The sequence below is a fragment of the Opisthocomus hoazin genome, chromosome Z (assembly GCF_030867145.1).
Source record: "Opisthocomus hoazin isolate bOpiHoa1 chromosome Z, bOpiHoa1.hap1, whole genome shotgun sequence".
Taxonomy (NCBI): Eukaryota; Metazoa; Chordata; class Aves; order Opisthocomiformes; family Opisthocomidae; genus Opisthocomus; species Opisthocomus hoazin.
The window spans coordinates 76,132,369-76,158,742 of NC_134454.1; the positions used below are offsets into that span (position 1 = coordinate 76,132,369).

At 42.0% G+C, this 26,374-nt stretch overlaps 2 protein-coding genes across 3 annotated transcripts in view; one reads left to right on the plus strand and one right to left on the minus strand.

The window, feature by feature from the left end:
* Window positions 1-4,654, minus strand: part of WDR70 (WD repeat domain 70) — a 136,090-nt gene extending 131,436 nt beyond the window's left edge. Inside the window, exons 1-4 of the mRNA XM_075447270.1 lie at window positions 4,580-4,654; window positions 4,433-4,495; window positions 4,150-4,233; window positions 78-192 (exon numbers count right to left, since the gene is read on the minus strand). Of these exons, the coding sequence (XP_075303385.1) occupies window positions 78-192; window positions 4,150-4,233; window positions 4,433-4,495; window positions 4,580-4,601 (284 nt within the window). The 5' untranslated portion in view covers window positions 4,602-4,654. The remainder of the gene's footprint in view (window positions 1-77; window positions 193-4,149; window positions 4,234-4,432; window positions 4,496-4,579) is intronic.
* Window positions 4,655-7,769: 3,115 nt separating this feature from the next.
* NUP155 (nucleoporin 155) overlaps window positions 7,770-26,374 on the plus strand; it is a 31,644-nt gene continuing 13,039 nt past the window's right edge. The window contains exons 1-21 of one of the 2 annotated variants that reach the window (XM_075447268.1): window positions 7,770-7,998; window positions 9,286-9,423; window positions 9,722-9,818; window positions 10,961-11,031; window positions 11,650-11,742; window positions 12,573-12,739; window positions 13,188-13,293; window positions 13,845-13,918; window positions 14,228-14,319; window positions 14,449-14,546; window positions 14,639-14,791; window positions 16,049-16,149; window positions 17,398-17,568; window positions 18,660-18,770; window positions 19,678-19,772; window positions 20,923-21,011; window positions 23,419-23,481; window positions 23,565-23,715; window positions 24,572-24,638; window positions 25,526-25,644; window positions 25,849-25,952. In XM_075447268.1, the coding sequence (XP_075303383.1) occupies window positions 7,863-7,998; window positions 9,286-9,423; window positions 9,722-9,818; window positions 10,961-11,031; window positions 11,650-11,742; window positions 12,573-12,739; window positions 13,188-13,293; window positions 13,845-13,918; window positions 14,228-14,319; window positions 14,449-14,546; window positions 14,639-14,791; window positions 16,049-16,149; window positions 17,398-17,568; window positions 18,660-18,770; window positions 19,678-19,772; window positions 20,923-21,011; window positions 23,419-23,481; window positions 23,565-23,715; window positions 24,572-24,638; window positions 25,526-25,644; window positions 25,849-25,952 (2,296 nt within the window). In that variant the 5' untranslated portion in view covers window positions 7,770-7,862. Of the gene's footprint in view, window positions 7,999-9,285; window positions 9,424-9,553; window positions 9,605-9,721; window positions 9,819-10,960; window positions 11,032-11,649; window positions 11,743-12,572; window positions 12,740-13,187; window positions 13,294-13,844; window positions 13,919-14,227; window positions 14,320-14,448; window positions 14,547-14,638; window positions 14,792-16,048; window positions 16,150-17,397; window positions 17,569-18,659; window positions 18,771-19,677; window positions 19,773-20,922; window positions 21,012-23,418; window positions 23,482-23,564; window positions 23,716-24,571; window positions 24,639-25,525; window positions 25,645-25,848; window positions 25,953-26,374 lie in introns of those variants that run through there. The other variant, XM_075447269.1, reaches the window with a different exon arrangement.

Sequence of the window (26,374 nt, forward strand, 5' to 3'; positions counted from 1 at the left end):
AAAACAAGCAACCAAACCCAGCACAACTCTTCTGATAAGAAAGCTGTTACACGGAATCTCCCACCATATCTAAGTACCTTTGGGTTACTGTGGACCCAGCTCCTGTTGCACTGGATGCTGACGCTGATGAATCAGTGCACGGACTTCGAAACTCTTTTTCAGCTTGGTCTTCCTTCTCTCTTTCACGAGCCTCTGAATACGGGGAGTACATAAATGAGAAATAATCAAGACTTTCAAAAAATAATGGAATTCAAGGCTTTCTGAGGATAGTAAAACACTTCTTTTTCAGAGCTATATGAAATATTTGAAAAGGTAACAGCAAATGAAGCATTCCACCTGAATATAGATTATTTTTCCACATAAATTAAATTTCTGTTGCTACTGCTATGACCACTCAGAAAAACAAAATGTCACAAGGAAAACACCTTCCAGCTGTTAGTTTGTACACGCTATCAAACATAATTTGATCATATACGGATGTTGCTATTTCAGCATTTTCAACACTATACTAAACCAGTACGACAGAACAGAGCAGAGAGTTCTTGAAGTTTTCACAGCGTAGGGAACTAAATTAGTACACAAATATACACAGGTATATATAAGTCCACTCTAAATATGACTTTTCAAAAATAAATACAAAGAGTTGTTTGCGTTAAGAGCTCATTCCCACTTCACTTACTGAAAAAGAAACCCTGTGGAACAGTGCAACAAAATCAAAGCAAACACAACCTCCCATTTCAAAGTGTAAGAAAGAATGGTGGGATTATGACAGGGTAACATATACAGCTACTGTATTTCTAAAAGTGCTTGAGAAAGTTCAATTAGGCAGAGAAAAGATACTTTCTCTCTAAAAAAAGTTACTTTCTTTATACACAAGAAACATAGAATCATAGAATGATTTGAGTGAAAGGATGTTGTTCCAACCCCCTGGCTATGTGCAGGGACACCTTCAACTTGATCAGGTTGTTCAAAGCCCCGTCCAGCCTGCCCTTGAACACTTCCAGGGAGGGGGCCTCCACAGCATCTCTGGGCAACCTGTGCCAGGGCCTCACCACCCTCAGAGTGAAGAATTTCTTTCTTACATCTAATCTAAACCTACCCTCTTTCAGTTAAAAGCCACTACCCCTTGTCCACTATGTGTTCTTGTCCAAAGTCCCTTTCCGGCTTTCTTGTGGGCCCCTCGAGTACTGAAAGGCCACAATAAGGTCTCCCCGCAGCCTTCTCTTCTCCAGGCTGAACAGCCCCAGCTCTCTCATCCTTTCCTCACAGCAGAGATGCTCCATCCCTCGGATCATTGTTGTGGCCTCCTCTGGCCCCGCTCCAACAACAGCTCCATGTCTGTCCTGTGCTGAGGGCTCCAGAGCTGGACGTGGGACTCCAGGTGGGCTCTCACCAGAGCAGAGCAGAGGGGCAGAATCCCTTCCCCTGACCTGCTTTTTCTGATGCAGCCCACGATACAGCTGGCTTTCTGGGCTGTAAGCACACATTGCCAGGTCACATTGAGCTTCTCATCAACCAACACCCCCAAGTCCTTCTCCTCAGGGCTGCTCTCAATCCGTTTCCTACCCAGCCTGTATTTGTGCTTGGGATTGCCCTGACCCACGTGCAGGACCTTGCATTTGGCCTTGTTGAACTTCACGAGGTTTGCACAGGCCCACCTCTCAAGCCTATCAGAGTTCCTCTGGATGGCATCCCTTCCCTCCAGCGTGTTGATTGCACCACTCAGCTTGGTGCTGTCAGAAAACTTGCAGAGGGTGCACTCAATCCCACTGTTCATGTCACTGACAAACATGTTAAACAGCGCCGGTCCCAACACCACTCCCTGAGAAATGCCACTCATCACTGGTCTCCACTCAGACACTGAGCTGTTGACCACACCCTCTGAGTGCGATCATCAGTGAACTCCTCATCCACCGAGTGGTCCATCCATCAAATCCATGTCTCTCCAACTGAGAGACAAGGATATTGTGCGGAACAGTGTCAAATGCTTTGCTCAAGTCCAGGTAGTTGCTCTACCCTTATCCACCAATGCAGCAGTAACCCCATCACAGAAGGCCACCAAAACTTCACTGTCTTTTTTTTTTGCTCACTGTTTGCTAACTAAACTAAAAAGAAAAAATGTGCTTTGCAGCAAAGCTAGGAAACATTTTACTCTCAACAGAAACACAAACATCTGCAAGATACAGAACCAGGAAACATATTTTGATCTCAGTTCTTTTTATCCAGGGTAGCAGAGATGACATTTCCAAAAGTTATCGTAGGTATTCCAAAAAGCTAAAAGTAAACTGTGTATCTTAAGGAATGTGAAAATAAAGTGCTTGCCTGACACCACCCCCACAAAAAGCTGTAAAACATATACTTTTTCGATTACTATATTCTGAATACCAAAATTTGTTTCCAAGTTAAACAGCCGAATTACACACAAAACTTTATCATTTTTGGTAAAACGATCAGACTTATAAACAACAAAATGTGTTGTGCTTCCTTTACTGGTAAGAGCCTGGAAACTTGGGGAATGGAGGGGAGCAAGGAAGGGACACATTCAAGATGCAGTTCAAGATGTCTTGCCTTAAAAACATTATGTTTTCATAATCACTTACTAGATCTCCCTCCTAAACCAAAACACGGTGTTAGCAAATGATCTCTTGTGAGGAGTGATAGCTTAACCTGAACCAGTATCAAACATGAAAAGGTTTCCAGCACGGAAACACACTGTTGTGTTTAGATTCAGCCAACAGAAAAAACAAACAAACAAAAATGTCCAAATCAAGCTTTGAAATCCCTTGTATATTTGAATTTCAGAGTGTCTTAAAGTCCACAAAGCCAACGAGGCTCCACAGAGGTCCGTTCTTGTGGCGCTGCATAGAATCAAAACAATAAAAACAAGCACCATCGTATTTATCTCATTCTTTCACACAGAATTGCTTTTTTCATAAAGTGCTTCAATTCTACTAATTTCATAGACTGTGACATTTTACAGAGCAGATTAAGTGTAATCTAGTAGGATAGAAGCTGCTCAACCATGATGTGACGGCATCACATAAAAAAAAAAGCCAAAACCAAAAACAAAACCCACACATTCTGCACAAGCTGTCCAAGCAGAGGGAGCATGCACAGACATGTGGGTTAGCAAAGGGATTACTAGAACCTACATGAGTGTCTCCCAAGGACCTTCTCTGGAATGGTGTTTGACTGGACACGGGCACCAAAAGACACAATTTTCTCCATCTCTCACTCTCAAACCACCACCTTGAAAACTTACCCACTCCCAGCACAGCAGAAGAACTGAGACAAATTTGTGGGCTGCTATATAACCTGCCATTCAGTATAAAGTTGTTAACTTGTTCTCTCTAGATTACAGCTGTCTGTATCAACTTCCCTTCCAAAATAAACAAACATCTAAGTAAAAGAAAAAAAATAACTCCTGTGTTCAAATTCACCTTTTTCTTGTGTCTGTAAGCTATGCCTCACTACAGGAACCTGACACACGCACACTCCTCTTACACACTCCGACAACATGTGTAAATTGATAACTTTACTGTTCACCAAGCCCCAAGCTGTTCAGGACCATCTTCCCTGAACAAAACTGCATCTGCTCGTTGCTCTCGAGACAGCCAGTATGACGCAGAAGGTATGGAATAAGGCGCGGATAATGTCCTGGGTTTGGCCAGGACAGGGTGAATTTTCACCAGGAGCCAGGACGGGACACAGCCGGGCGGGCTGACCCCACCTGGCCAAAGAGAGCAGGGTATTCCATACCATGTGCCGTCATGCTGGGTTCCGGTGGGTGGGAGCTGGGCGGTAAAAACTCACTCACGGCTGGGGAACTCGCGGCTGGGGAGCTTGCGGCGGCAGTCGTGGAGGGCGGCTCTCTGGGTTGTGCGGTTTGTGTTGTGTATTCCCCTTATCTGTATCGTTGTTGTTGCTGTTCCCTTTCTTTGCTGTTCTGTTAAACCGCCCTTATCCCGACCCACCGGTTTCTGCCTGTTTTCTTTTCATTCTCCTCCGCACCCCGGCGGGGGGAGAGGTGGCAAAGCAGCCGTGTGGCCCTGTTGTTGCTGGCCACGGCCAAACTATAACATTAAACTTGGCACCGAAAAACCAAACGCTTTCTAAAACGCATTGGCCGACCATGCTCGCACTTCTCACCCAAGACCTTCCTGCTCCTCTCCACCGCAGTTCTTCTCGTTTGCTCAAACATGGCTTCGAGGTCGAAAGTCCGAGCTTTCTTCCCTGAAAACAAAGAAACAGAGGACTGGAAGGCGGACCCGCTCTGGCAGCGCCCGGCCGGAGGCCGACAGGCACGGCCGCGCCGCTTCCCCTCCGGCCGCCGGCCTCCCCCGGGGCTCCCCACCCAGGGTCGCCGGCCCCGCGCCCCCGCAACTCCCTCAGCCGGGCGCCCGGCACCCCCCGGCCCCGCACCGCAACGCACCGAAGCCGGAGAAGCCCATGGTGGCCGCCAGCTCCGGGTCAAGGGCCCCCAGCATCTCGGCGTCTGCGAGAAGAAGGGAAAGAAAACCGCAGGAGTCAGCCGGGGGGGCGCGGGGTGGGGGTGGGCCGGACCCCCCCCGCCGCTCACCACTGTCCGCCGCCGGCTCCATGTTGCGGCCGCCCCGGAACCACAACAGGCGCCGGCAGGAAGCGGCCGGGCGCGGCCCGAGGCCCCCGGCGACGCCCTTCCGCCACCGCCGCCCCTCCCGGCTTCGGGCGTCCGCCGCCGGCCTTGTGCCGGCCTCCCGGCGCCGCTCGGAGGGGCTCGCCGGGACCTGCGCAGGATGAGGGAACGCCTCCAGCGGGACGGGGCCCCCGAGGCCTTTCGCCTCGCCCGGGGACACCCGCGACGCCGTGATGTCCCCCTCTCGCCCGGAGCTGCCCACGGCGGTGCCGTGCGGGGCGGAACGGCCGCGTCCCTCGCCTGGGGCGCAGGGCCCTGCTCCGAGCACCCCAGGGCACGGCTGGCCCTTGGGCTGCCAGGGCACGCTGCCCGCTCGCCTCCGGCTTGCCGCCAGACCGGAGCCCCAGATCTCCTTCCTCGGGGCTGCTCCCCGGCCTCTCGCCCCGCAGTTTGTACATATAACCGGGATTTCCCCATCCCAGGTGGAGAACCTGGCACTTGCTCTTGTTAAATTTCACAGGGCTGGCGATTGCCCAGCTCTCCACATCTCTCTGTAAGGCCTCTCCAACCTCGAGGGAGTCCACAGCTCTTCCGAGTTCAGTATCATCGGCAAACCTACTTCATACACACCCGATTCCTGCATCCAGATCGCTTACAAAACCATTAAAGAGCACTGGCCCTGAAACTGAGCCCTGGGGAACCTCACCGGTGACTGGCCGCTGGATCCTTAATATCGAGCAGACACAGGGAGATCTTCCTGCTCTGCCACGTACACCCAGCGGGGCTTGGGGCTTCGCTTCAGGTTCCCCACTTGCAAAGCAGAGCAGAAGGGGATCCTTTCTCATGCAAGGAGCCTCTCACACAGACGAAGCTTTCCAGAACGGGCGCTGGACCGACCCAGGGGCAGAAACCCCGAGCAGTCAGGGCAGCAAACGTGATTTACAAACCAGACCCGTTCCCTGAAATCCAGGTTTCACCCAGCCCTGAGGCTTCCTACGCCGATTTGGGAGTCCGGCGCACGTGTATCGCTCAGCAGAGGCTCAACCATGGTGACCAAACAGCATGTGCTATGGCCACGTCAATGCATCGTCCCCAGCTCGGGAAAAACAGCAGCCACGCCGGCTCAGCACTGCGTGGAGGCGACTTTGGGCCCCCGAGCAGCGGGGCCTCTGAGGGAGCCGGCTGGTCGCAGTTCGCGCATCGCCACGTGCAAAATCCGCCTATGTTGGAGCGGCTCTGACGCAGGCACAGTGCCAGGCTGGGCTGGCAGTATAAAACACCTCTGGGCTGGCACAGGGCCCCCCCGTGCTCCCCCCGGGAGCTACAGCTGTGACCGAAAATCCAGGAATAAAACCTCGTTAACACCAATGTAGCGTTAAAGGGGAGCATTCTTTATTGCAGCGCTGGATGCACGGGGGATAATTCCACCGAACGTGCATACCTCATACACCTTCCATGCCGTTTATATAAATCAAAAATATATATATTTATTTTATTCATGCATATTCAATATTATTCTTTTTGCCGATTGGTGTAAAATTCTCTCACTTCACATTTAAAGGTATAGTTCATGAAAAATCGAGAGTGCAGACTCGAAGAGAGGTGGTCGCACCTCGGAGGCGGGCAGCCTTCGGGATGGAGGTGTGTTTTGGTATTAAAACGATATTAAAACAAGCAAAGTTCATGAGAGGATAGCACTTTGGCAAGGTTTTGAAAACCTGTTGGCACAGGGGGCCAGAGGAGCTGCTTATCAGTTCTAGAGAACCATCTCTTCCCGCTTTATCATCACGGAGCAGGGCCATGGAATCTTCACTCCGCTCCATCCTTGCCGAGTTTCAGCATTCATGCAGGGACAGGAATGACTCTCACACATTGATGCAATGCACAGTCCGTTCACTTTATTGCTCCACTTGCGTGGTTATATACAGTTTTCATATCTGCACACGCGATCACGCTTATTCGGATAGGCTACAGACATAAATCACGCGCTGTTCACGCACCCAATATTCCATTATGATTGGTAACTATGCACTAACGCTAATAGCAACAGGCCGCCTCCACATCCTTGAACACGTCTTGTTTTTGCTAACCCACATCATGTGCACTGTCGGAACTTTCTCAATTGTTATTCTTAGCTGCCCTTTCCAGCGGCCTGTTCAGTTATGCTAACTGTTTTGCTTAAGCGGCCTAGTCATGCTAACCCTCAAGCTACATCAACCCCAACATCTCCCCCCTTTTCTTTCAATAAAAAGCTAAGCTATCTTATCATTGCTTTAAAAACATTTGCTCAATTGGTGTCAGTTGCATCACAAAAATTTTCTTCACAGTTGCCTCTAGTGCCTTTTGTGCTATGCATATGATACACGGGACCAATACAAGTGGATTGAATAGATCTCACTTATGGTATTGATTCTTTCACAACGAATGCACAATGGTGTTAAGGTGCAATTCAGATAAATGCGTTGGTTACCATTAAAATCATTTTTAACTCCTGATCATGTACTTGGCTCCTTCAGCACATCCATAAGTCCTGTTTACTTCAGCATTTTTCTCTTCTGTTTATTACAGCAGTCTGCTTTTGTCCCGTTCCTCTACACATCCCCTACGGTACGTTGCAGGGAGTTGCTGTCTTAGTGGATTCCTCGCATGCTTGCTGCAGCCGTGTCCCACGCCATCATTTCTCTTGATAAAAACACAATTACTTACTTAATGGTTACTTAGAGAACAGATCCTCCGTCCTAACGTCCGGGTGGCTCGGGTTGTACCAGGAACACAGCAGCACAGCAGCACTGTTCATGCTTATGGTCAACTGATTCCATCACCTTGGCTACACAGCGAGCGCCGGCCGGAGCAGCAGGCAGGGAGCGGCCCGGGGCCACCAACACCAGCCGGGAGCCGCTGCCCTCTGCCTCTCGGGGCCCTCACAACCGACCCCGCCGGCCCCTCCGTGAGGCGCCGCGGCCCCGCGGGCGGCCATCACCGCCTGCCCGACTTCGGCAGCTCCTCTCCGGCCAGGCTGGAGACCCGACCTCGCCCGCCGCCCGCTCCGTTCCGGCAGGCGGAGCGCGCCCCGCCCCTCCCCGCAGGCGGAAGCGGAAGTCGGCCACGGCGCAGCGGAAGCGCGTTGCGCGCGCGGGGCCCGCCGGGATTTGGCGGTTGGCGGAGCGGCGGGTGGAGGGCTCGCGCCTTCCATCCGCGTGCGGACCCGTTCACCGGCCCGGGCCCCGGCTCCGCCGTTGCCGCCGCCATGCCCGCCGTCATGAGCCCCGCCGCGCCCACGGCGCAGGAGGCGCTGGAGATCGCGGGCCGCATCGTCGACCGGCAGATCCAGGACGATCGCTGCTACCCGGACCTCTCCGAGCTGCTGGCCGTCCCGGCGCCCGGTGAGCAGGGCCCTCGCAGCCGCGCCGGTGCCTCCGCCGCAGGGCGGCCATGGCCGGCCCGCGTGGCGCCTCAGCGGGCAGCCGGCCTGGCGCGACCCCCGGCCTGGGCGGCTGCCGCCCTGGAAGAGCCCCGGGGGCGGCGGCTGGCGACCCTGCCTGCTCTGGGACGGTGGCAGGGCTGAGTCTCGCGCGCCTTCAGGCTTGGGGAGGAGGAGGGGTGGGGATGTGCGGTGGACGCTTTGGGTGGAGGTTGTGGGTGTGGGGTCCCTCCACGGCAGGAGGAGCGGGCTGGAGTTGGCTCCTCGGCCCCGTCTCCCGCCGGAAAGTGAAAAAAATGGCACACGTTGTCCATTTTGTCTGTTGGCAAGTCTCTTGCAGAATGCTTTTAGGGTCACTGATGGCCCAGCGCCATCCCTAAGTTACCAGCAGCCAGAAAATCTCTTTTAAGCGCCTTTGAGCGACTTTCATTTGTCTGTAGCGGTGTGTCACACGTAGTGGTGATGTCAGATATGTCTCCTTGCAAATAATTTGTTTTGTTCCTAAAACATAAAGACAGCTTTTCCCACTTCGTTGCTGCAAAGTGTTTGGCAAAGTGGGCTGTGAAGAGGCACTCAAGCGCTATAACTGGCCTAGTTAATACATATCCAGCAGGTGTCAGGATACAAGCAGAGCATGTCTCTTTTCTGTTATGATGGGACATGATCTGCATGGCCCAAGTGTAGCTGCCCTGGCAGCATCATGGGTACACGTCACGTAAAATAATGGCTATATATGGGTATTTTAACTTCATACTGGGAGCACAGAGCAGCTTTTCTAGGTGAAGGAATACGCTTCTGACTTGTTCACAAATACTGGCATATTTAATGTCTGGCCGTGCGAAGAAAAAAGGACTGAAGAGTATCACAGTAAAAATGGGGTAGAGGGTAAGCTAGGGTTCAAGTGAGTTATCAAAAGAGTTTGTTTGCAAATCCGTTTGCTGGTTTCTGGTTTGAGGTTTAGATTTCTTGTTTATGGTGCTGCTCTTACAGAAGCCTTTGTTCACGTGTGTGTTGTGAGTAGTGATATTTATGTGCTTACAGTCTCTTCGGTATTGAGGCATTTTTTTTTACACGTAGTCTGAAGGCCTGTATTATTCAACTAAAGTAGGGAACACAATTACTTTAATTTTCATTTCACAGATTAGGAAACAATCAGGTATAGATAGAGAAAGAGAATATATGAAACCTTCTTTGTAAGTTTCTCGTTCTTTATAAGAAGTCTAATCTTTTTTATTGTGCTTAATTGCAGGTAGCCCTACTGTTTCTGGTATGTCAGATATGGATTATCCTTTGCAAGGACCGGGTCTGCTGTCAATACCTAATCTTCCAGAGATCAGCTCTGTCCGCAGAGTCCCACTTCCTCCAGAGCTAGTGGAGCAGTTTGGACGTATCCTGATGAAAAACAATATGTTAGGTTGTGTTAAGGCGTAATATTAGAAACTAACTTTTTTCTTCCACAGTTTTCTTCCCTGATCTTTCTGTCAGACTCCCAGTGATGAACTTCGGTTCCATTTGCATAGAGTTGCTGGTGGAATTAGTTTCTGTATGAAGAACTTTGAATGTTTACGGTACGTGGTTTGTGTACTACTGTATATAAAGTAGTTTGGTTTTTTTTAAATGCTCCAAAGGGCATTTTGCCTTTGCTAGCCAAAATGCATTTAGTCCTTACATCAGCAGTGCCTCAGATATGCAGTGCAATTGTATGATGGGAGTATTTCCAGAAATCAGTCGAGCTTGGCTGACCATCGACAGTGACATTTTTATGTGGAACTATGAAGACGGGTATGTAGACAACACATTCCTGTTCATATTTTATTGGTATTATACTGGAATTAAGTGGTTGCAGTAGTGGCAGATTGTTTAGTGGTAGCACAGAGAGGTGCTGTTCAGTTTAAGATATCGTGATTCCGTTTAGGTTTTACTAAAACTTTTGACTAATAAGTGTTTCAGAATTTTTAAGAGTTAGTACTGTTGCTGCCAAATCATCTAGAGACAAAAGAAAGGAAAATGCGTTTCCTTAGGGTGAGACATAGCTAATATCCTAATGTTATTGCTGTATTTATGCTGGGGCTTTGCTTGCGCTGAAAAAGCAGAAAAATAGTAATACTGATTGCCTAACTTTTCTAAGTAGGTTTAGTAAGTACTCTGATGCACGTAGAGTGGCCAACTGTTCCCACAATGGCAAGTAATACAGCACTGGTACCTTGAAGTATTGTGATCGAAGCTGTCCTGTCTAACTTATTTTGTGGCTGCGTAAAACCAAAAATAATTTCATTATATTTTCAAATGGCAGTGAGATGTTTATAATTTGCAGGTTTGCCTCTTTGTTTCCCTATATGGTAAGAACTTCTTTATATGTGTTACTCTATTTCCGAAGAAGTTTAAAGGTCATACTGTGGCTCACATAGCTCCTTTCCATACATTTACATTGTGTCACAATGTATTAAATACGTTTGCCAAATAAAACAACACTGCATAGTGTTAATCGTACAGTGCACAGGAGGAGGTCAGGAATTCTTGCTTGAGATAATTTTCATGGGAAAAGGGAAATCATGTAAGTTCCTTCCTCTTGCTATTAATCAGCATTGCAGATGCTGCATTGTGTAATTCAGAGTAGACTGTATGAATTAACAAAATCCAAAAATATAAAGTAGTGCTATTAGATTTCAGGTCTGAAACTCAGCTATACAGGTTCCAGGCAACTCAAATGCTTGGCCTGTATAGTTGTACTGTGAAAGTTCTCTGTGATTCCGTTCTGTTAGACCTGCTTTCACCCAAAGCAAAAGATGTAGATGACTTCAGAGTGTTACAATAAGTATTAAGAATTTTTGAATACACAGAATCTACTTTTCTTTACCTTCTTATTATGTGATACTATGTGACAAGTTTTATGCAGGTTTTTTTTTTTCCTTGTTTGTTGACAGGGGAGATCTGGCTTATTTTGATGGCCTTAGTGAAACCATTCTTGCAGTGGGTCTTGTGAAGCCAAAGGGAGGTAAGGAATATATGGCAGTGGCTAAACTTAGGCAATTACTGAACCTTCTGTATAAGTTTTTTTGCATATGCATATGTGAAAATCTGTGGTTTGTGTGTGTGTATATAGGTATGCACAGGATACATGGGTTTGTTTCGGTTTTAGAAACATTACGAAATCAATTACAAGCCAAAAATAATATATAGTTTAACAATCATGTACACTGATGAGCTTGCATTTTTTGCCACATGATACTCTAGCATTTGTACTGTTCATAAATTTACACATTCAAGTGATAACCTCTGTAAGATCCTGATTTCTAACCCTCCCAATTCTTTTGGTAGCTACTACTACCAAAACTAAGCTACTGCTTAGATAACTTTGAAGTCAAAGCTGAATTGGCAATGGGGCTGAATTTAAATGAAGTAAGTTCATAAGCAAAATATCATTTTAAAGATCCTATATTTCGTGAACTGCGGAGACTCCGTTCTAATTCTAGAACTTCACAGATCATTAAGTCTTAAATATGACTGTTCCCTCTGATCAGTCGATGTGTCTTTCCAATGGATAAATTGGATAGATGATTGTGATCTGAGAGGTTGGCTGCAAATTAAAATTGTGTTTTCTCTCCTTCTTTAGGTATCTTCCAGCCTCATGTACGACACTTACTTGTTCTGGCTACCCCCGTGGATATTGTCATTCTAGGGCTCAGTTGTGCCAATATACAAGCAGGTAGTTCTCTCTTCTCCCCTCATTCTCAGTTGTGCATTAACAAGTATACATGGCTATTTTATTAGTAGCCATTTAAAAAAAGAAAAAGAAAACCAAAAAACAGACCATGTACTAAGTGCCTTGCTAATTTTTAGATCATGTTGCAGACAGGGGGAAATAATTCTTATGGGATGTGCACTGGCTGGACCCTGGACTCTCTCAGGAGCATTGAGTTGTACTATTCACCTGTGTAACGTAAAAAAGAGCTTTTGAAACAGGTACTCCTGTTAATTAAACAGCGTGTTGGAGAGGGAGAGAAGGGGTGGGTGTCAAGCTTGGAACTGGTGAATACAGTTCATTGACCTGGTTGGTATTTGTATTCCAACCACAGAAACTGAGAACCCAATACCACTTTTTTATGCCATATATATATTAATAGAGAAAATTCAAGACTGTTTGGAGGAAGTGAGAGGATTACAATCTCTTGCTGTCTTTTTATACTGGCTTGATGTGAAAAAGAAAAAAAGTAGAAATCTGTGTTTTAGACTTGTCACAATTTAGAGGAGCTGACAACGTATAGAAATGAAAAACATTGCATTTCCTTACTTGGAAACTTAGAGAATTTATTGGGGGGAAAACAAACAAACATACAAACAAAAATGAAAACAGAAGATGTGTTACTCTGCACTTCACTTTGGAGAATAGCTATTCCAGAATGTGTTTAGTAATTATGAAATTTGCTGTAATTTCTCCTGTTTTCTGAAATGCTTCTTATCACAGACCGGCAATATTTATTAGAACAACTTAAAAACTGAAGAGGATTTATTCATTCATTTATGTATTTATTGAAGGTACTGGATCGCTCAATGACAGTATGTCTGGCGGGATGCAGCTGCTACCAGACCCTCTCTATTCGCTCCCTACTGACAATACTTACATTCTGGCAATAACGTCCACTGATAATGGGCGTATCTTCTTGGCTGGAAAAGATGGCTGCTTGTATGAAGTAGTATACCAGGTGACTATAGGTTTTATGCACAGATGTTGTTTCATGGTTGTGGGATCTAGGCACTGAGAGGTCAAAATCAAGTCAGCTTTGCTGTCTTTTTTCTTCTATAATTGTGTTAGGTGGCTTGGTTGCACAACAGCTCTGACGTCTTAGTGTAGATGCGTTTTCTTTGATGAAGTAGGAATTAGGCGAGGAATAGCAACACAGCTTTGGTCAACCTCAAAAATAAGATTAAAATTCTGACATTCTGCAACCGTTTTTTAAGTGATCATTGGAAGGGCAATTTTACATATTTCTTTCAATTGAATACTACATACTTTTTCAATTAAATCAATTGTGTGTAGTTAGATTTTTACTTGCTTTCATACTTCCCTGGTTAATGACTTTTTTAATATAACTACTGGTTTGGTTTTTGTTTTGTTTTTTCTTTCAACTCAGTGTTTGTTTTAAATTGCAGGCTGAAGCAGGCTGGTTTAGCCAGCGCTGTAGAAAAATTAATCATTCAAAGAGCGCGCTGTCTTTCCTTATTCCTTCTTTGCTACAGTTCACATTCTCAGAAGATGGTAAGTACTGGTGTTAATTACTTACCCAATAATGTAATGTAACCTTTTAAATAATACTACCAAGAAGTCAGCCTGAATAGTTTCCTCATGCAGATCTTTTAGTTATTGTCAATGAAACTTGCAGTAGTTGATGTTTATAAAAATCAGGTTGCTTGTTTGTTTGTCTAGTTCAGGATACAGATACCAAAGCCTGGAAAGTTTGACATTTATGATGAAAAGTTAGTGCTCTGTAGTACAAAATCAGTATGTGCTTAGTTGGATCACTGCAAATGTTAGAATCTGTAAGTAAAGAATGTCACTCTGTTTCACTGTTTAGTGAAAAATTAATATGAAATTATTGTATAAATTTTTGCACTTTTTTTTTTTTAACAGTTGTGTGAAATTGATTGCTATTTTAAATCGTTGCTGGTGGGAGTCCTGTGTGGGACTCCTGCAGCTTTTGTTAACTTACAAGTAATTAGTTTATAGATACTCTGTCTTCTGTCTTAACCTTGTTTTCACCAAATCCAGTGTTGATTTGCTGGTTCTCCTTTTTTTGCCCCCCTGCTCAGATCCTGTGGTTCAAATCGCCATTGACAACTCTCGAAATATCTTACACACCCGCTCAGAAAAAGGAGTGCTGCAAGTATGTGACTTCTGCTATTGATTGCTGGCTGTGTTGCTAATGTGTGTACAACTTTTTTAGTTTTCCTTGGTACCTGGGAATTCTCTGTAGGTATGTCAGGATATTACTCTAGTTTATCTTTTTGTAACAGAGTGTTTGCTGAAGATGTAAAATACTTTCTTCTGAGGAAAGAGTAGTGTTTTGATCTTCCCCTCAATTATATGGAAACATGAGAAAGAAGTAAAAATAGAGTTTCAGTTGCTGTTTGATAGGTGAGGCTATATTAATTAATTCAACCATAAATCACTAACCTTTATCATTGAATTGCAGGTTTACGATTTGGGACAAGATGGTCAAGGAATGACCAGGGTTACTTCTCTTTCACAAAATGCTATAGTTTCTGCTGCTGGGAGCATTGCCAGGTATATTTGTGACAATCATAATGTAAGAGTCTTCCTTTAAGGCCAATAGTTTCACACTGTATTTTTGAAGAAAGTTGTTTGGTTATTTCTTCGGATTGAGAGTACGGATTTGTTTTGTTTTGTTTTTAGAACAATAGATCGTTCTGTATTTAAGCCTATCGTTCAAATAGCAGTGATTGAAAATTTTGAATCCATAGACTGTCAACTACTCGCAATCACACATGCAGGTAAAAAGCAATGCTAATTCCTTCTATTTCAAACTGATAAGTGGCATTTGCACAGTTTAGAAAAATTGTGACCTTTTTTATCTTTTGTTCAGGCGTCCGACTGTACTTCAGTACTTCACAATTTAAGCATCCAACAGCTCGTCCCTCCACACTGACCTTGGTTCATGTCCGTTTGCCACCTGGATTTTCAGCTTCTTCTAATGTGGAGAAGCCCGCAAAGGTTCACAGAGCTCTTTATAGCAAAGGTAAGCAATGGAACATGGCTCAGATGAGAATGACTTCCCCACCCCACCCCGGATAGTCACTTTTACATTGGTTTTATGCTGGGGAGTTTGAAGCAGTGGGAATAACTAAGAACTAAGCATGACTTCTGTGTGTTAATGGGAGAGGTTTTGGAAGTGGAAGGTTGTCATATTTTTCGGGATTTAGTTCTTCTGCAATGTGCAGTGTTTGAGTAGAAAACTCTGTTCATGTGTGGAACAACCTTTTTTTCTTCGAATCTCCCCATAAAATAGATTTAATGTGTTCAAATACGCCTATATGTATCTAGTCTTGTGTGATTAGTTCTTGAAAGCAGGGGATAGAATAGTGTTCTTACCCATTTGGTGCTTCTCGTGCTCTTACCTATTCTGTGCTTCTCATGCAGAGTTTAGCATGTGCTGACTGTTGTTTGTTTTTTAACTCATGTACCTACTGATACTGTATAGGATACCAAAGAGTTGCTAGACGGTTCCAGCTTTATGTGACTTCTGATTGTAGGCTGTATTTTTAGAAGTGCTGCAGGAATGCAGGGGAAAAATGTCTCTGTGTTGCTGAAACTTTTCATCATACATACTGATTTTTATCCTTGAAGTCATTGTTGACTGAATTTAGTCTGGAGAAGAGGAGGCTGAGGGGGGACCTTATCGCTCTCTACAACTACCTGAAAGGAGGTTGTAGAGAGGCAGGTGTTGGTCTCTTCTCCCAAGTAACTAGCGATAGGACGAGAGGCAATGCGTCAAGGGAGGTTTAGATCAGAGATTAGGAAAAATATTTTTACTGGTCAGGCATTGGAACAGGCTGCCCAGGGAAGTGGTGGAGTCCCCATCCCTGGAGGTGTTAAATACGTGTAGATGTGGCACTTCGGAATGTGGTTTAGTAGGCGTGGTGGTATTGGTTGGATGGTTAGACTTCATGATCTTAGGGGTCTTTTCCAACCTATGATTCTGTGAATGTCTTTTCATCCACAGTCTGTTTAAACATCTCATTTTGGAGGCATGTTCTACTTATTTTAGGCTCATTTTTGTTTGTACCTTTTAGACTATATGGCAGATGGTGTTATAAGTGATGTTCTGAAGAACCCTATGTTGTACAAACTCAGGAGATATTATTTGTTGTTCAAATTGTATGATTAGGACTTAAAGTTTGGGGTTTTTTTACTAAATAAGGAATTAATTAATGAATTTGCATCTAATCTGTGATTATTGCTCCTAATTCAAGCTTCGTATCACTGTTCTTGCTAGGGGTCTTGCTGATGGCAGCTTCAGAAAATGAGGATAATGACATCCTGTGGTGTATCAATCATGATTCTTTCCCTTTTCAAAAACCAATGATGGAAACACAGGTACTAAAGCAAACTTTTATACAAGTTTGATGAAATTTAGATATTATTTTTTCCTTTCTGCTAACAGATACTTGAATAATACTGTGTGCAAGAAATGGGTAATTCACAGAAAACTTCCACGAGGAGTTTGGAAACACTTAGAGAGCTACTAATCAATATACTTCAAAGAAAAAGCAAATTAGTCAGTGAATGGGAACTGATCTCTTAGTAGCAATTCTTAGTTCAACCATACTTTCGAGCTTGATGAAAGCTTGTATCAAAAACGATTGCCTTGACTTCTGATTAACGTATTTGAAGATATAGTGGTCTGTAGCATGCTGCATAGCATGCGCAAGCACAGGAAGCTGTGGTCCAGAGTCTATAGTGGTGTCTGTTGATGAGGACAAAATCTGGCAAAGATCTTTTAAAATGTAGGTGCTAGAGACTTTGGATTTCTTTATTTAAACTGGTATGCCACATCTTCATTCAATTTCAGACATGATTAATCTCTTCATTATTTCACGAGGTGGGGGGGGGGTGTTCTGATTGTTTTTCCTAATTGTTATGTAAATGGATTTGTAAGAGGGCCTTGGGAGGGGGTTAGTCGCCTTATGCGTCACTTCAGGGAGAACATTCCACATATTCCATCTCAGAAGGAACTCTGAAGTCTGCTGCTGAAGTAGAGGAGTGACATGTCAACAACAGTATTATTGGAGGAGCAGTGGTAGAGTTGGAGTGAATGGAGAGACTGTACAAAAGTTTCAAAGTCAAGTTTTGATTTATCTGCTGTTTGAGTAACTTAGAAAGGAGCTTTACAGTTACTGCAGATCCCTGTGAAAGTCTTGTAAACCTTTATGATTCAGTTGCATCGTTTTTTTGATTCTTTAAGGAATAGTTTAAATTCGTTCCACCTTTGGTGCTTATTTCTGTTATGCTTAGCAGATTGTTGTTGTTTGTATTGTAGCAGCATTAAAGGATTCCACTTTGCAAGTTGTTATACATCTAAAGGCAAAACACTATCCCTGTCCTCCAAAAGAAGCAGTACATTATTCCCTGTCTACCAAAAGCAAGAGTAGAGATATAGCAGTAAATGCTGTGATAACCTTCTGTTAGACAATACAAGAACTTGCTTATTTTCTTTGCGTTTTCTTGTGTCGAGAGCAGATTCTATTCTGTGTCATTTTAAATAGTAAATAGTAAAATACCACTGTGGATGTACAAAATCCATGTCTGTTACCAAACTTTGGGTAATATCTGTCTGTTGTTCAGATGACCACTCGTGTTGATGGACACTCATGGGCTCTTTCTGCAATTGATGAAGTTAAAGTTCAGAAGATTGTAACACCGCTAAATAAAGACATTATTCCAATAACTGACTCACCTGTTGTTGTGCAGCAACACATGCTGCCACCTAAGAAGTTTGTTCTGCTTTCAGCCCAGGTGAGTATAATTTTTTTCTTAATGTAGGAAAGCAGAAAACTATAAAGTTGGAAGACTGATCTAAATGTGTGTTTGTTCATTTGAGATGTGTTTTAAGGATTATGTTCTGAAAATAAAAAGGAGTAAGGAAGAAGATTGCTGAAACCATCTGCACCGATTTTAAATTTACTCAAATCTGTTGGGCCAGCTTCTCTTGTGCAGTGTGTTAATAGTTTTTTTTGGTCTCCAGAGACCCTTGTGGATACATGTGGATACAGATCATCTGAGAAGTTCTTTTAACTTTGGTTATACTCATGAATATATGAAATTGAAACAGAAACTGGCTGTCCAGAAAATACAGTTTGAGTAAATATTGTAGGCAACTGAAATTTGAATAAATAATTTATTTGTCATAGAAGTCCCAAAATGGGGTGGGGGGGGTGGGGGGGTGAGGAGTTGAAAAGTTTTTAAAAAACAAAACCCACTAAAATAAAAAAGACGTTCGTGTCCCTACTTCTTTTTTCTGATTAAGTTTAGCAATATTTTAGGGCACTTAATACCTTAACCAATAGGCAATCTAAAAAAAAATACGTTTAAGCATTAGTGTGTTGCAACCTATAGACTCAACTTGCATTTATTGAATGGCAGCTGTTTTGTTAAAGGCACTAATCAGACCCTCTCCAATAGTTAGTGTGGGTGCAGGCAATATGGTGCAGTGTAGAGTCTTACCATGCCCTTGATACTGAATTCATCAAGTGTTTTTCTTCCAGGCAGTTTTGAGGATTTGCAAGATACATAAAGCCTTTATTTTCTCTATATACTTGCTGTATGTTTGTATTGTATGCTTGGTCTTAGGCTGAGAACAGCAAAATTAACTCAGTTTATGGAAAGTTTATAACCATGACTGTATTTTTCCTGCCTTTCCTAGACTCACTAGAGAACTTTCTGTGCATGAATGGGAAGTGGGCTTTAGACAGCATTCAGGTTATACTTTGGTCCAGTAGTGTGACGAAGGAAAATTCAGAATGTTAAAGAGAAGCATTGTGGGGAGAAAGTGTTGCATGGCCAGAGTAAAGACAGCTTTATTCTAACCTATTTTGGGTTACTCCTAGGGGAGCTTTATGTTTCATAAACTCAGACCTGTCGATCAGCTGCGGCATCTGCTTGTTAGCAATATAGGTGGGGATGGAGAAGAGATCGAAAGATTTTTCAAGTTGCATCAGGTAAGAACTTTCAACCCGTTAGGAAAAATGGAAGATATGTAATATTTATGTAAATCTAGTCACTTTCTTTAGCGTCTTTTTGTTGTTGCTATAAAGTTTTAGTTAACATTTCATTTATTGATTGAAGTATAAGGTTTTCCTTCTGTATTTTCTACATAAAACAAGATTGTGTAGTGAGAAATGACTTCTCCTTTTATGATATCTAAAAATGGAAGTGTAATTCACTTTTCTCTGAAATTCTTGTATGTCTTATACACAGAAGTATAATGCAGTTCTTGGTTTAGGGAAGAAGTTCATTTAAGAGGGGGGGAGGAAGAGTTTCTAAAATAGTTAAATTCCTGCCACCACTAGAAGTTTTTACATTTTGAATGCCAGTAGGAATGTGTATAATTGGTGTATTTTTTTCGTTTGTTTAAGGTAAATAACAAACAAGCAGGAAGGAAGCTATCATGGATTACAGTTTTAATTTGACTAGTACTGATTAGTATCTGTAGTGAATGTAATCTCTGTGCTTTGATCGGACATACTAGGTGATATTTTAACATGCCATTAGAATATGCAAACCATTCTTTGTGTACATTTTTTTTCTTCAAACACAATCTTAATTCACATTTCTGTAGAAATTACGTGAATCTTAGTCCTAATTAGGTGGCAGACATGGAGATTGTTTCCTACCAGTAATCGTCTGAGTTTGCAAAAACTGCGTGTAACAAAAACTTACCTGCTACAGTGGGATGCCTCACTGAGATTCACTTCCTGTCTGTAACTGGGAAGAGCTGATTTCCTTGCCTTCTGAATGAAATGATGCAAAAAGTATTTACTGTTTAGTTATTGAGCAATATAACTTCTGTATGTTTCTTACCAACTTGAATATAACTTGCCACACTAATAGTGTAATATGCTTTAGGAGGATCAGGCCTGTGCCACTTGCCTTATCTTGGCCTGTTCTAATGCTGCATGTGATAGAGAAGTATCTGCCTGGGCTACTCGAGCGTTCTTCAGGTACGTTTCAATTCTGTACTTTTACATCCTCTTTAGCCTGCTGGCTAAGCGAGCATTGTTTTAAAATGAGCATGAACTGCTAAACCTGGTTCAGTATGCTTTTGCACTAATTTAGGGTTCATCAATGAAGGAGCCTTCCTGTAATGGTGATTTCTGGTTAGTTCCCCTCTTGGATGCTTGTATTCTATATGTAGAGGAGGCTATTGAAAATGTAGTTTAATCTGCTTGAAATACACTTACCTGTACATTGCAGTATCCCAAGTTCTTTGAAGCCCATTGTGTACGAATATCTTTAATGGGACCAAGTCACATAGCTGGAAAAAGAGAAGATAAACTTTTTATTTTTTGTGGAGGTTTTGGGTTTGGTTTTTGTTGTTTTGGTTTGGTGGTTGTGGTTTTTTTTTTTCCTTAATACGTTGTAACTCTTCATGCTCTTCACCATTGCACCAAGGAAATCGACATTCAAATGGACATATCCTTTTCAGGGCCTGATGGCTCATGGTCATAGATGTTGATTTTTTGGGGTGGTTTTTTTTTTTTTGGTTGTTGAGTTGTGTTGTTTTTTCCATTACAAATTGAGTGAGGAAGTATGGGATACTGCATATCCTTGGCATGGTGCAGATATGTGTATTTTAATTAGCTGCCTTAAATAACTTGGTATATTTTGGGCCTCTTGGCTGTCCTCACAGGGCAAGTAGCCTGTAGGAAAAAAGGGTTTTGGTAAGATCCAGCTGTTGAGAGTGATGATAAAATGTGCAGCTTTTTGCGCTAGAGTTTGAGTGTTACATTCCCAAAAGCTTACTTGTTCTTTTCTGAAAACTTGTGCAGGTGTTAGATCAAGTCAGCTCTTCTTAGTAGACTGTGAATAGTTGCTCTTTGTTAAAACATCCACAAAAAATCCCACCTTACTTGTTACAAACTTATCTTTGCAATTTTTTGTGTTAACACTTTTCATATAACATGTATGCAGTTAGTTTTCTTTTCTTCTGCCAAAAGTATCAGTCACAAATATTTCTGAAAAGTCATGCTGGTTTTTTTATTCCCCATTTTAAAAGAACCCCAAAATTGCTGTTAATTCTCAAAGACATGCAAAATTAAATGGACTGTGTATGAAATGTGAGGAATTTTTGTCTTTGCATATAAACTTTAGATATGGTGGAGAAGCACAAATGAGATTTCCATCAGCTCTGCCTCCTCCAAGCAACGTTGGACCTATTTTGGGTTCTCCTGTTCCAGGTGGTAAGTAGCAAACATTTCAGGGTTTTGGACAGGTGTTTTTTCCTTAAATATGTTGTGTTTTGTCTGCTCACAAGTACCTGTGTTCTTTTGTCTGAAATAGTACTTCATTTTCCACTCACTGGCTAATTAATTACAGATTTTTGTCCATTTCTTGTGAGTGATTTTTGGATGTAGTGAGAGGGTGATGTGATCTGAAACTATGTCTGGGTGTTGCATAGAATCTATTAAGATTATGTGAAAAAGGTATATATTTTTTTGCTGTCAGAGCCACTTCAGCAGCCAGAGAACAATTTATCGATATTGTAGTTCAAACTTTTAATAGATTAGTTGGTTGTTGTGTGGCTATAGCAAAGTATCTTACAGTGTCATTGTCATGCCTCTGCAGATACAGTTTATGAGAAGAAGAGAAAAATTTTGATCAAGATATGAGTTAGTCGTTTGAAGTGATTTCTCCCTATAAAAGTTCTGTCTTCAACATTTGGTTTCTGCTTAGATCATCAGTGCCACCTACAAATAAGAATGTTGTGTATTCTTTCTCGTTAGAACTTGACACTTATTGGCTTGGAGGCCTTTCTGTGTTACTCAGATTCACTTAAATTTCTGCAGTTGCTTCAGGAAGTTGTCCCTTAACATGTGTTACTCAATTCCAGTTCTTAAGAGTTTTTAAAAAATAAATCCATTATGACGAATTTGGAACTCTGAATTACTGAATTAAATTAACTATTTTTATTTTAGTTGGGAACTCGTTACTTTCCAAGATCCTTTACCCTTATCTGACATGGCATTCAATTTTACACATCAGACTTAGGAAAAAAATTAGTTGCCTGAAATGCAAAGAAAGTCCATTTCAGTACCATTTTTTACATGTATCCAAATTCGTAAGCCTTGGAGAAGTATGTGCTGAACTCACATGAAGTTGTGGGAAAACAGTTGACCCTCTCTTTGAGAATCCTTAAATGGTTTTAAACAACTAAGAAGAGTGGCTATTTTTAGTGCATCAGTGACATCACTTTCCAAGCCTGATGGTGTGGAACAACAGCAATGTGGACAGGAGCGGAGGCGAGCCATGAGAATGTAAAATTAAGTATGAGTTAGAGAGGATAGCAGCTATGGGGAGAACAGGTGCTAGACGCAGACTGAGAATGCAAGTAAGGTGTGGGGAAAATGACAGGAAGCTCTGTAATCAATAAGGTGACTAGGAGTAAATGTATTTTTCCCAAGCCTAAATGTTTGGATATTTTTACTGTTTACTGTTACTGCCTCTTTGCAACCTAGTATCAAAGCACATGTTTCCATTTTGCTTCAGTGATGGGTCCAGGTGGAAGATGGCACCATTCTTCTGCTACTACTTACTCCATTTGCTCAAAGGGTAGAGAACTGTCATGTGAGATTAAGACTGATATTGTGGATGTCCGTGTGGTGGGTCAGACAGTGCTGACAGAAACACCTTGAAATTTTGCATGTGAAATTACATTACAATAATGTTAGCATTAAAATGCCACTCTATATGTCTTTTTCTCACTGTGAGGTATTCTTGTGATGCTTTTCTGCAAGTTTGTGCTTTGCTTGGCGCACAGGATGATGTGGTCTGAGAATGCATTGCCACTGTTCAGTGCAGTCCTTTGTTATCCTTTGTGCTGTTATGTGTTACCAAGTTGAGAGAACAGTAGTGAATGAAGAAAGACTGATTGTTTGATAAGAGCCGAATTTTCAGAGTGCATATTTTCTTGCCCCTTCCGTGCTATCTCTTTGTTCTGATGGTACACAGATATTTTTGTTGATGACCACGTGTTCCTCATATTTTGGGGTCTTAATTATTCAGACAATTTGCACAAAGTTTGAGTATTCACAGCTAAATCTGAGGCCATGTATAGTCTCAAACTCAATGTTCCAGGTGAACAGTGTTGCTGTAATATTTTCCCAGCTGCCCTATGTAAAGTAAGAGTAATAATATAAGTTTCTTTCAGTTGAGTGCTTTGAAGGTAAAATTGATATTCTCTGAAAATACCTGAATGACTGAAAGTGAGTGTCTTCAGAATAGGTGCCCATATCAGGAATGGGAGCACTCAGAAGGTGAAGAACAAGAAAAGGTGTATAGACAGTATTGTAGTCAATGCAACAAACACTTGGTGTGCAATAAATACCACATGAATGCTGTAAAAAAATGCTTAATAACTGTTCTTGAAAGAAGCATATCCATTTGCTTCACGTATAGAGTGTTGGGTTGGGATTAAATTAGTGCAATTTGGGATTTGACTATACATAGAAGCTGTTGGAGTGGTTCTAATTTTAAAATAGCTGATTTAACAACAACTTTGCTGCTTTTGCACTGGGATTTTATGGGGTGTGTTTTTTTTCTTATATGTTTGTTTTTAACAAAATTACCTTGATTTCTTTTCCCTTCTAGGTTCCCCCTTGACTGTTGATACTCCATATCCTAATCCTAGCTTTTTGACAACACCTGGGCAAGGTAACACCTTCTTTTCTTTTGTTTCCACTAAGTTTATTTTTATTTGCATTCAAATGAGTAATATTTACCTACTTTTACCCTAGGTTTGCAACATCTTGGTATGTCAACTCCCATATTTCCTCCTGGGAATTCCATGTCGCACCCTGGTACATCCATTAGTGGAATGATGGGTCCCGAAATAGTATTTTCTGGAAGACACAATGGCATCTGCATATACTTTGCTCGGATTATAGGGTGAGATGTTTGCGTAAAAACAGATTCTGTCACTCAATTAGTTTCACAGTTTTTCTTTCCCCTAGTGCTTGTAGGTAGTGAATTCTATCTTAATAGCATTTAAATTTGAAGTTGGTAAAGTGCATTTTTATGTTGTGTTTATGAAGTACATGTTGATATAATTCGTTCTCTTTACTGCTCTATTAATAATAGTATGTTCATTGAATGGCTAGGACAGGGAAGTTGCTTAGATATTCATCCTGCAATCAAGTTTATGTGCACAGCTCTGACAACTGCAGCATTATTTTTCAAACCTAGGAGCTGTGTGTTTCAAACTCCTACTAAAGGATGAAACAGAAATGTAGAAGGACTTACAGAATCGAAGTCCTAGCTTGAAGTCTTTTCTGTTCAGAAGCTGTATACAGAATGCTCAAGTCAGAGCAATGAAGCAAGACTAAAGGGGATTATGTTACTTGGATGTTATTAAACACCTTGAGCAAAACCAGAGCTCTTCGTATGTTGATTATCTCTCTGCATGCTGGTTGGGAAAGAAATTTTTGTTATGACACTTGTTTGCCTACACTATATTTCCAGAGAATAATATTGGCCTATATTTAAAGTATTTGAGAACATCAAACTTCATTTGATTAAAGATTTAAAATTTGAAATTTTGTTAATTATCTGTATTTATGCCATTCAGAAATGTATAATGGTAACTTTCTTTGGATGTTCAATTTTCATCCAAAATAAATCCTTATTTTAGACCTTGAAGTAAAAAGCATTACCATTTCTTCCTGAAGAAATTATACATAGAAGACTTGCAAAAGTACTTGCTTAAATTACTTGGCTTTCAACACAGTACTGTTTTGTGTTGCAGAAATATTTGGGATGGCAGTATAGTTGTGGAGAGAGTCTTCAAAAGTGGCAATCGGGAAGTTGTTGCAGTATGTAAAAGATTATTTTCTATTTTTTAAAGTTCCTTGTATTATATGTCTTAAGCCATGTTTATACTTCTGTTACCAATTATAAACGGATAAGGAAAAAAACGATTGTTGTCATTTGAATGTTTTCTTAAGTGCTGCACCCTTAACTGAGGAGTAGTTGTAGGTTTTAAATCTTTTTAAGGTACTATTTTGAATGTTACTTTTTAAGAAACCTAACTGTAATTTGATCTCTATTGTTAAATGGAACTGGCTGTTTTTCTCTCTGTTTAGTGATTGCACTTCCTTCATTTCTGCATACCTCCTCCAGACAAAGCCTAATGCTTTAGTGGGTTAGGATAAACTTTGCAGTTAAGTAAGGGCTTACAAAAATGTCCATGATTTTCCTGACTAACATCCTGGTGTTTCACTTTTTGTTCGTGATCAATTTAACAAAATCTTTTGTGATTGTCGATGTTATTAGAATGCTGAACTGAGTAATTTCAGTGATGCAAATTAACTGCTACGTAAACTTTCCTCCTCCAGTTTTAACGTAACTGGGAGGCTCTGGCAAACCTTGGCAATTATACTCTGTCTTAGCAATGCTCAATCGTTGTTTTAGTTCAGATTTAGAAATAGTAAAACAGCTGATTTGGTTATCAGAGGGGCAAAGAAAGTGGCATATTGTGCTGTATCTCTTCAGAGGACTACTGCCTCTTCACATGTGTGCACCCTCATCAATGACTGCAGTATCATAAAGTTGAGTTCTAGTGATAGCATCATTATTAGCTATTTATTTGTTGTACCCTCTTCGCGTTTGTCTTTTTAGTGGCTTTAGCTTAAAATCATAAAATTTTGGAAAGAAGTTTGTAAACTAAGCTTTTCGTAAAGAAGTCTGCTTTCATTTGCAGGTAGAAAGCAGTGTTCCGTCCCACGTGCTGGAATGTGTACTACAAGAACTAAAAGGTTTACAAGAATTTCTGGATCGAAACTCACAGTTTGCTACAGTAGGAGCCCTTGGAAACCCAAGGTATTATTCATTGTGTTATGTTTAGTAGTCGTATTGAAGGTCCAGCTCTTGAAAAACTACACCATGCATATCTACGTTGAGTTGAAGTGTATGTGCGGTCTCCAGCTTCAACTATTCAGATAATAAAAATGAGTTGTTAGATTTCATCTTTAAAAGGTTCAGCACTTGTAATCATATTAGCGTATTTTTATTTTGGAATTGCAGTTTCAGCACACCAGCCAATCTGCAACAGAGGCTCCTGGGTTTCATGCGGCCTGATGGTGGAAGTTCTCAGCAAGTCCAGCAAGAACTCCAGAGGAAATACCATGGTATGTAATTACTTTTGAACAGGAAGCATCAGGGAATGGTGCATTTGGGTGTTGCCTGTCTCACTTTTCTTGTTAAAACCTCTGAATAAAAATGCCTTTTTTCCATACAAATTTTACATTAATCAATATGCCATGCTCCATAGTAAGTTCTTCAGAAAAAGCACTATAGTTTGGAAACAAGCTTTGTTAGCACTTTGCGTTTGCTTCCATACCATATCATACTCTTCTATTAGGAGCAGTGCTTCTGCAGTGACATTTATGTGAAAAATCATTTACATAGGACTGGACTCAAGATAATGTCTATACACAGAATGAAAATTCAAATCTAGACAGAGAAACGTTCCAGCCTTTAGATTGACTGTGGCAAGAGGCTTTGTTTGTTACACGCTGTAGATGTTACTTTTCAGTTTGATATTGGAAGT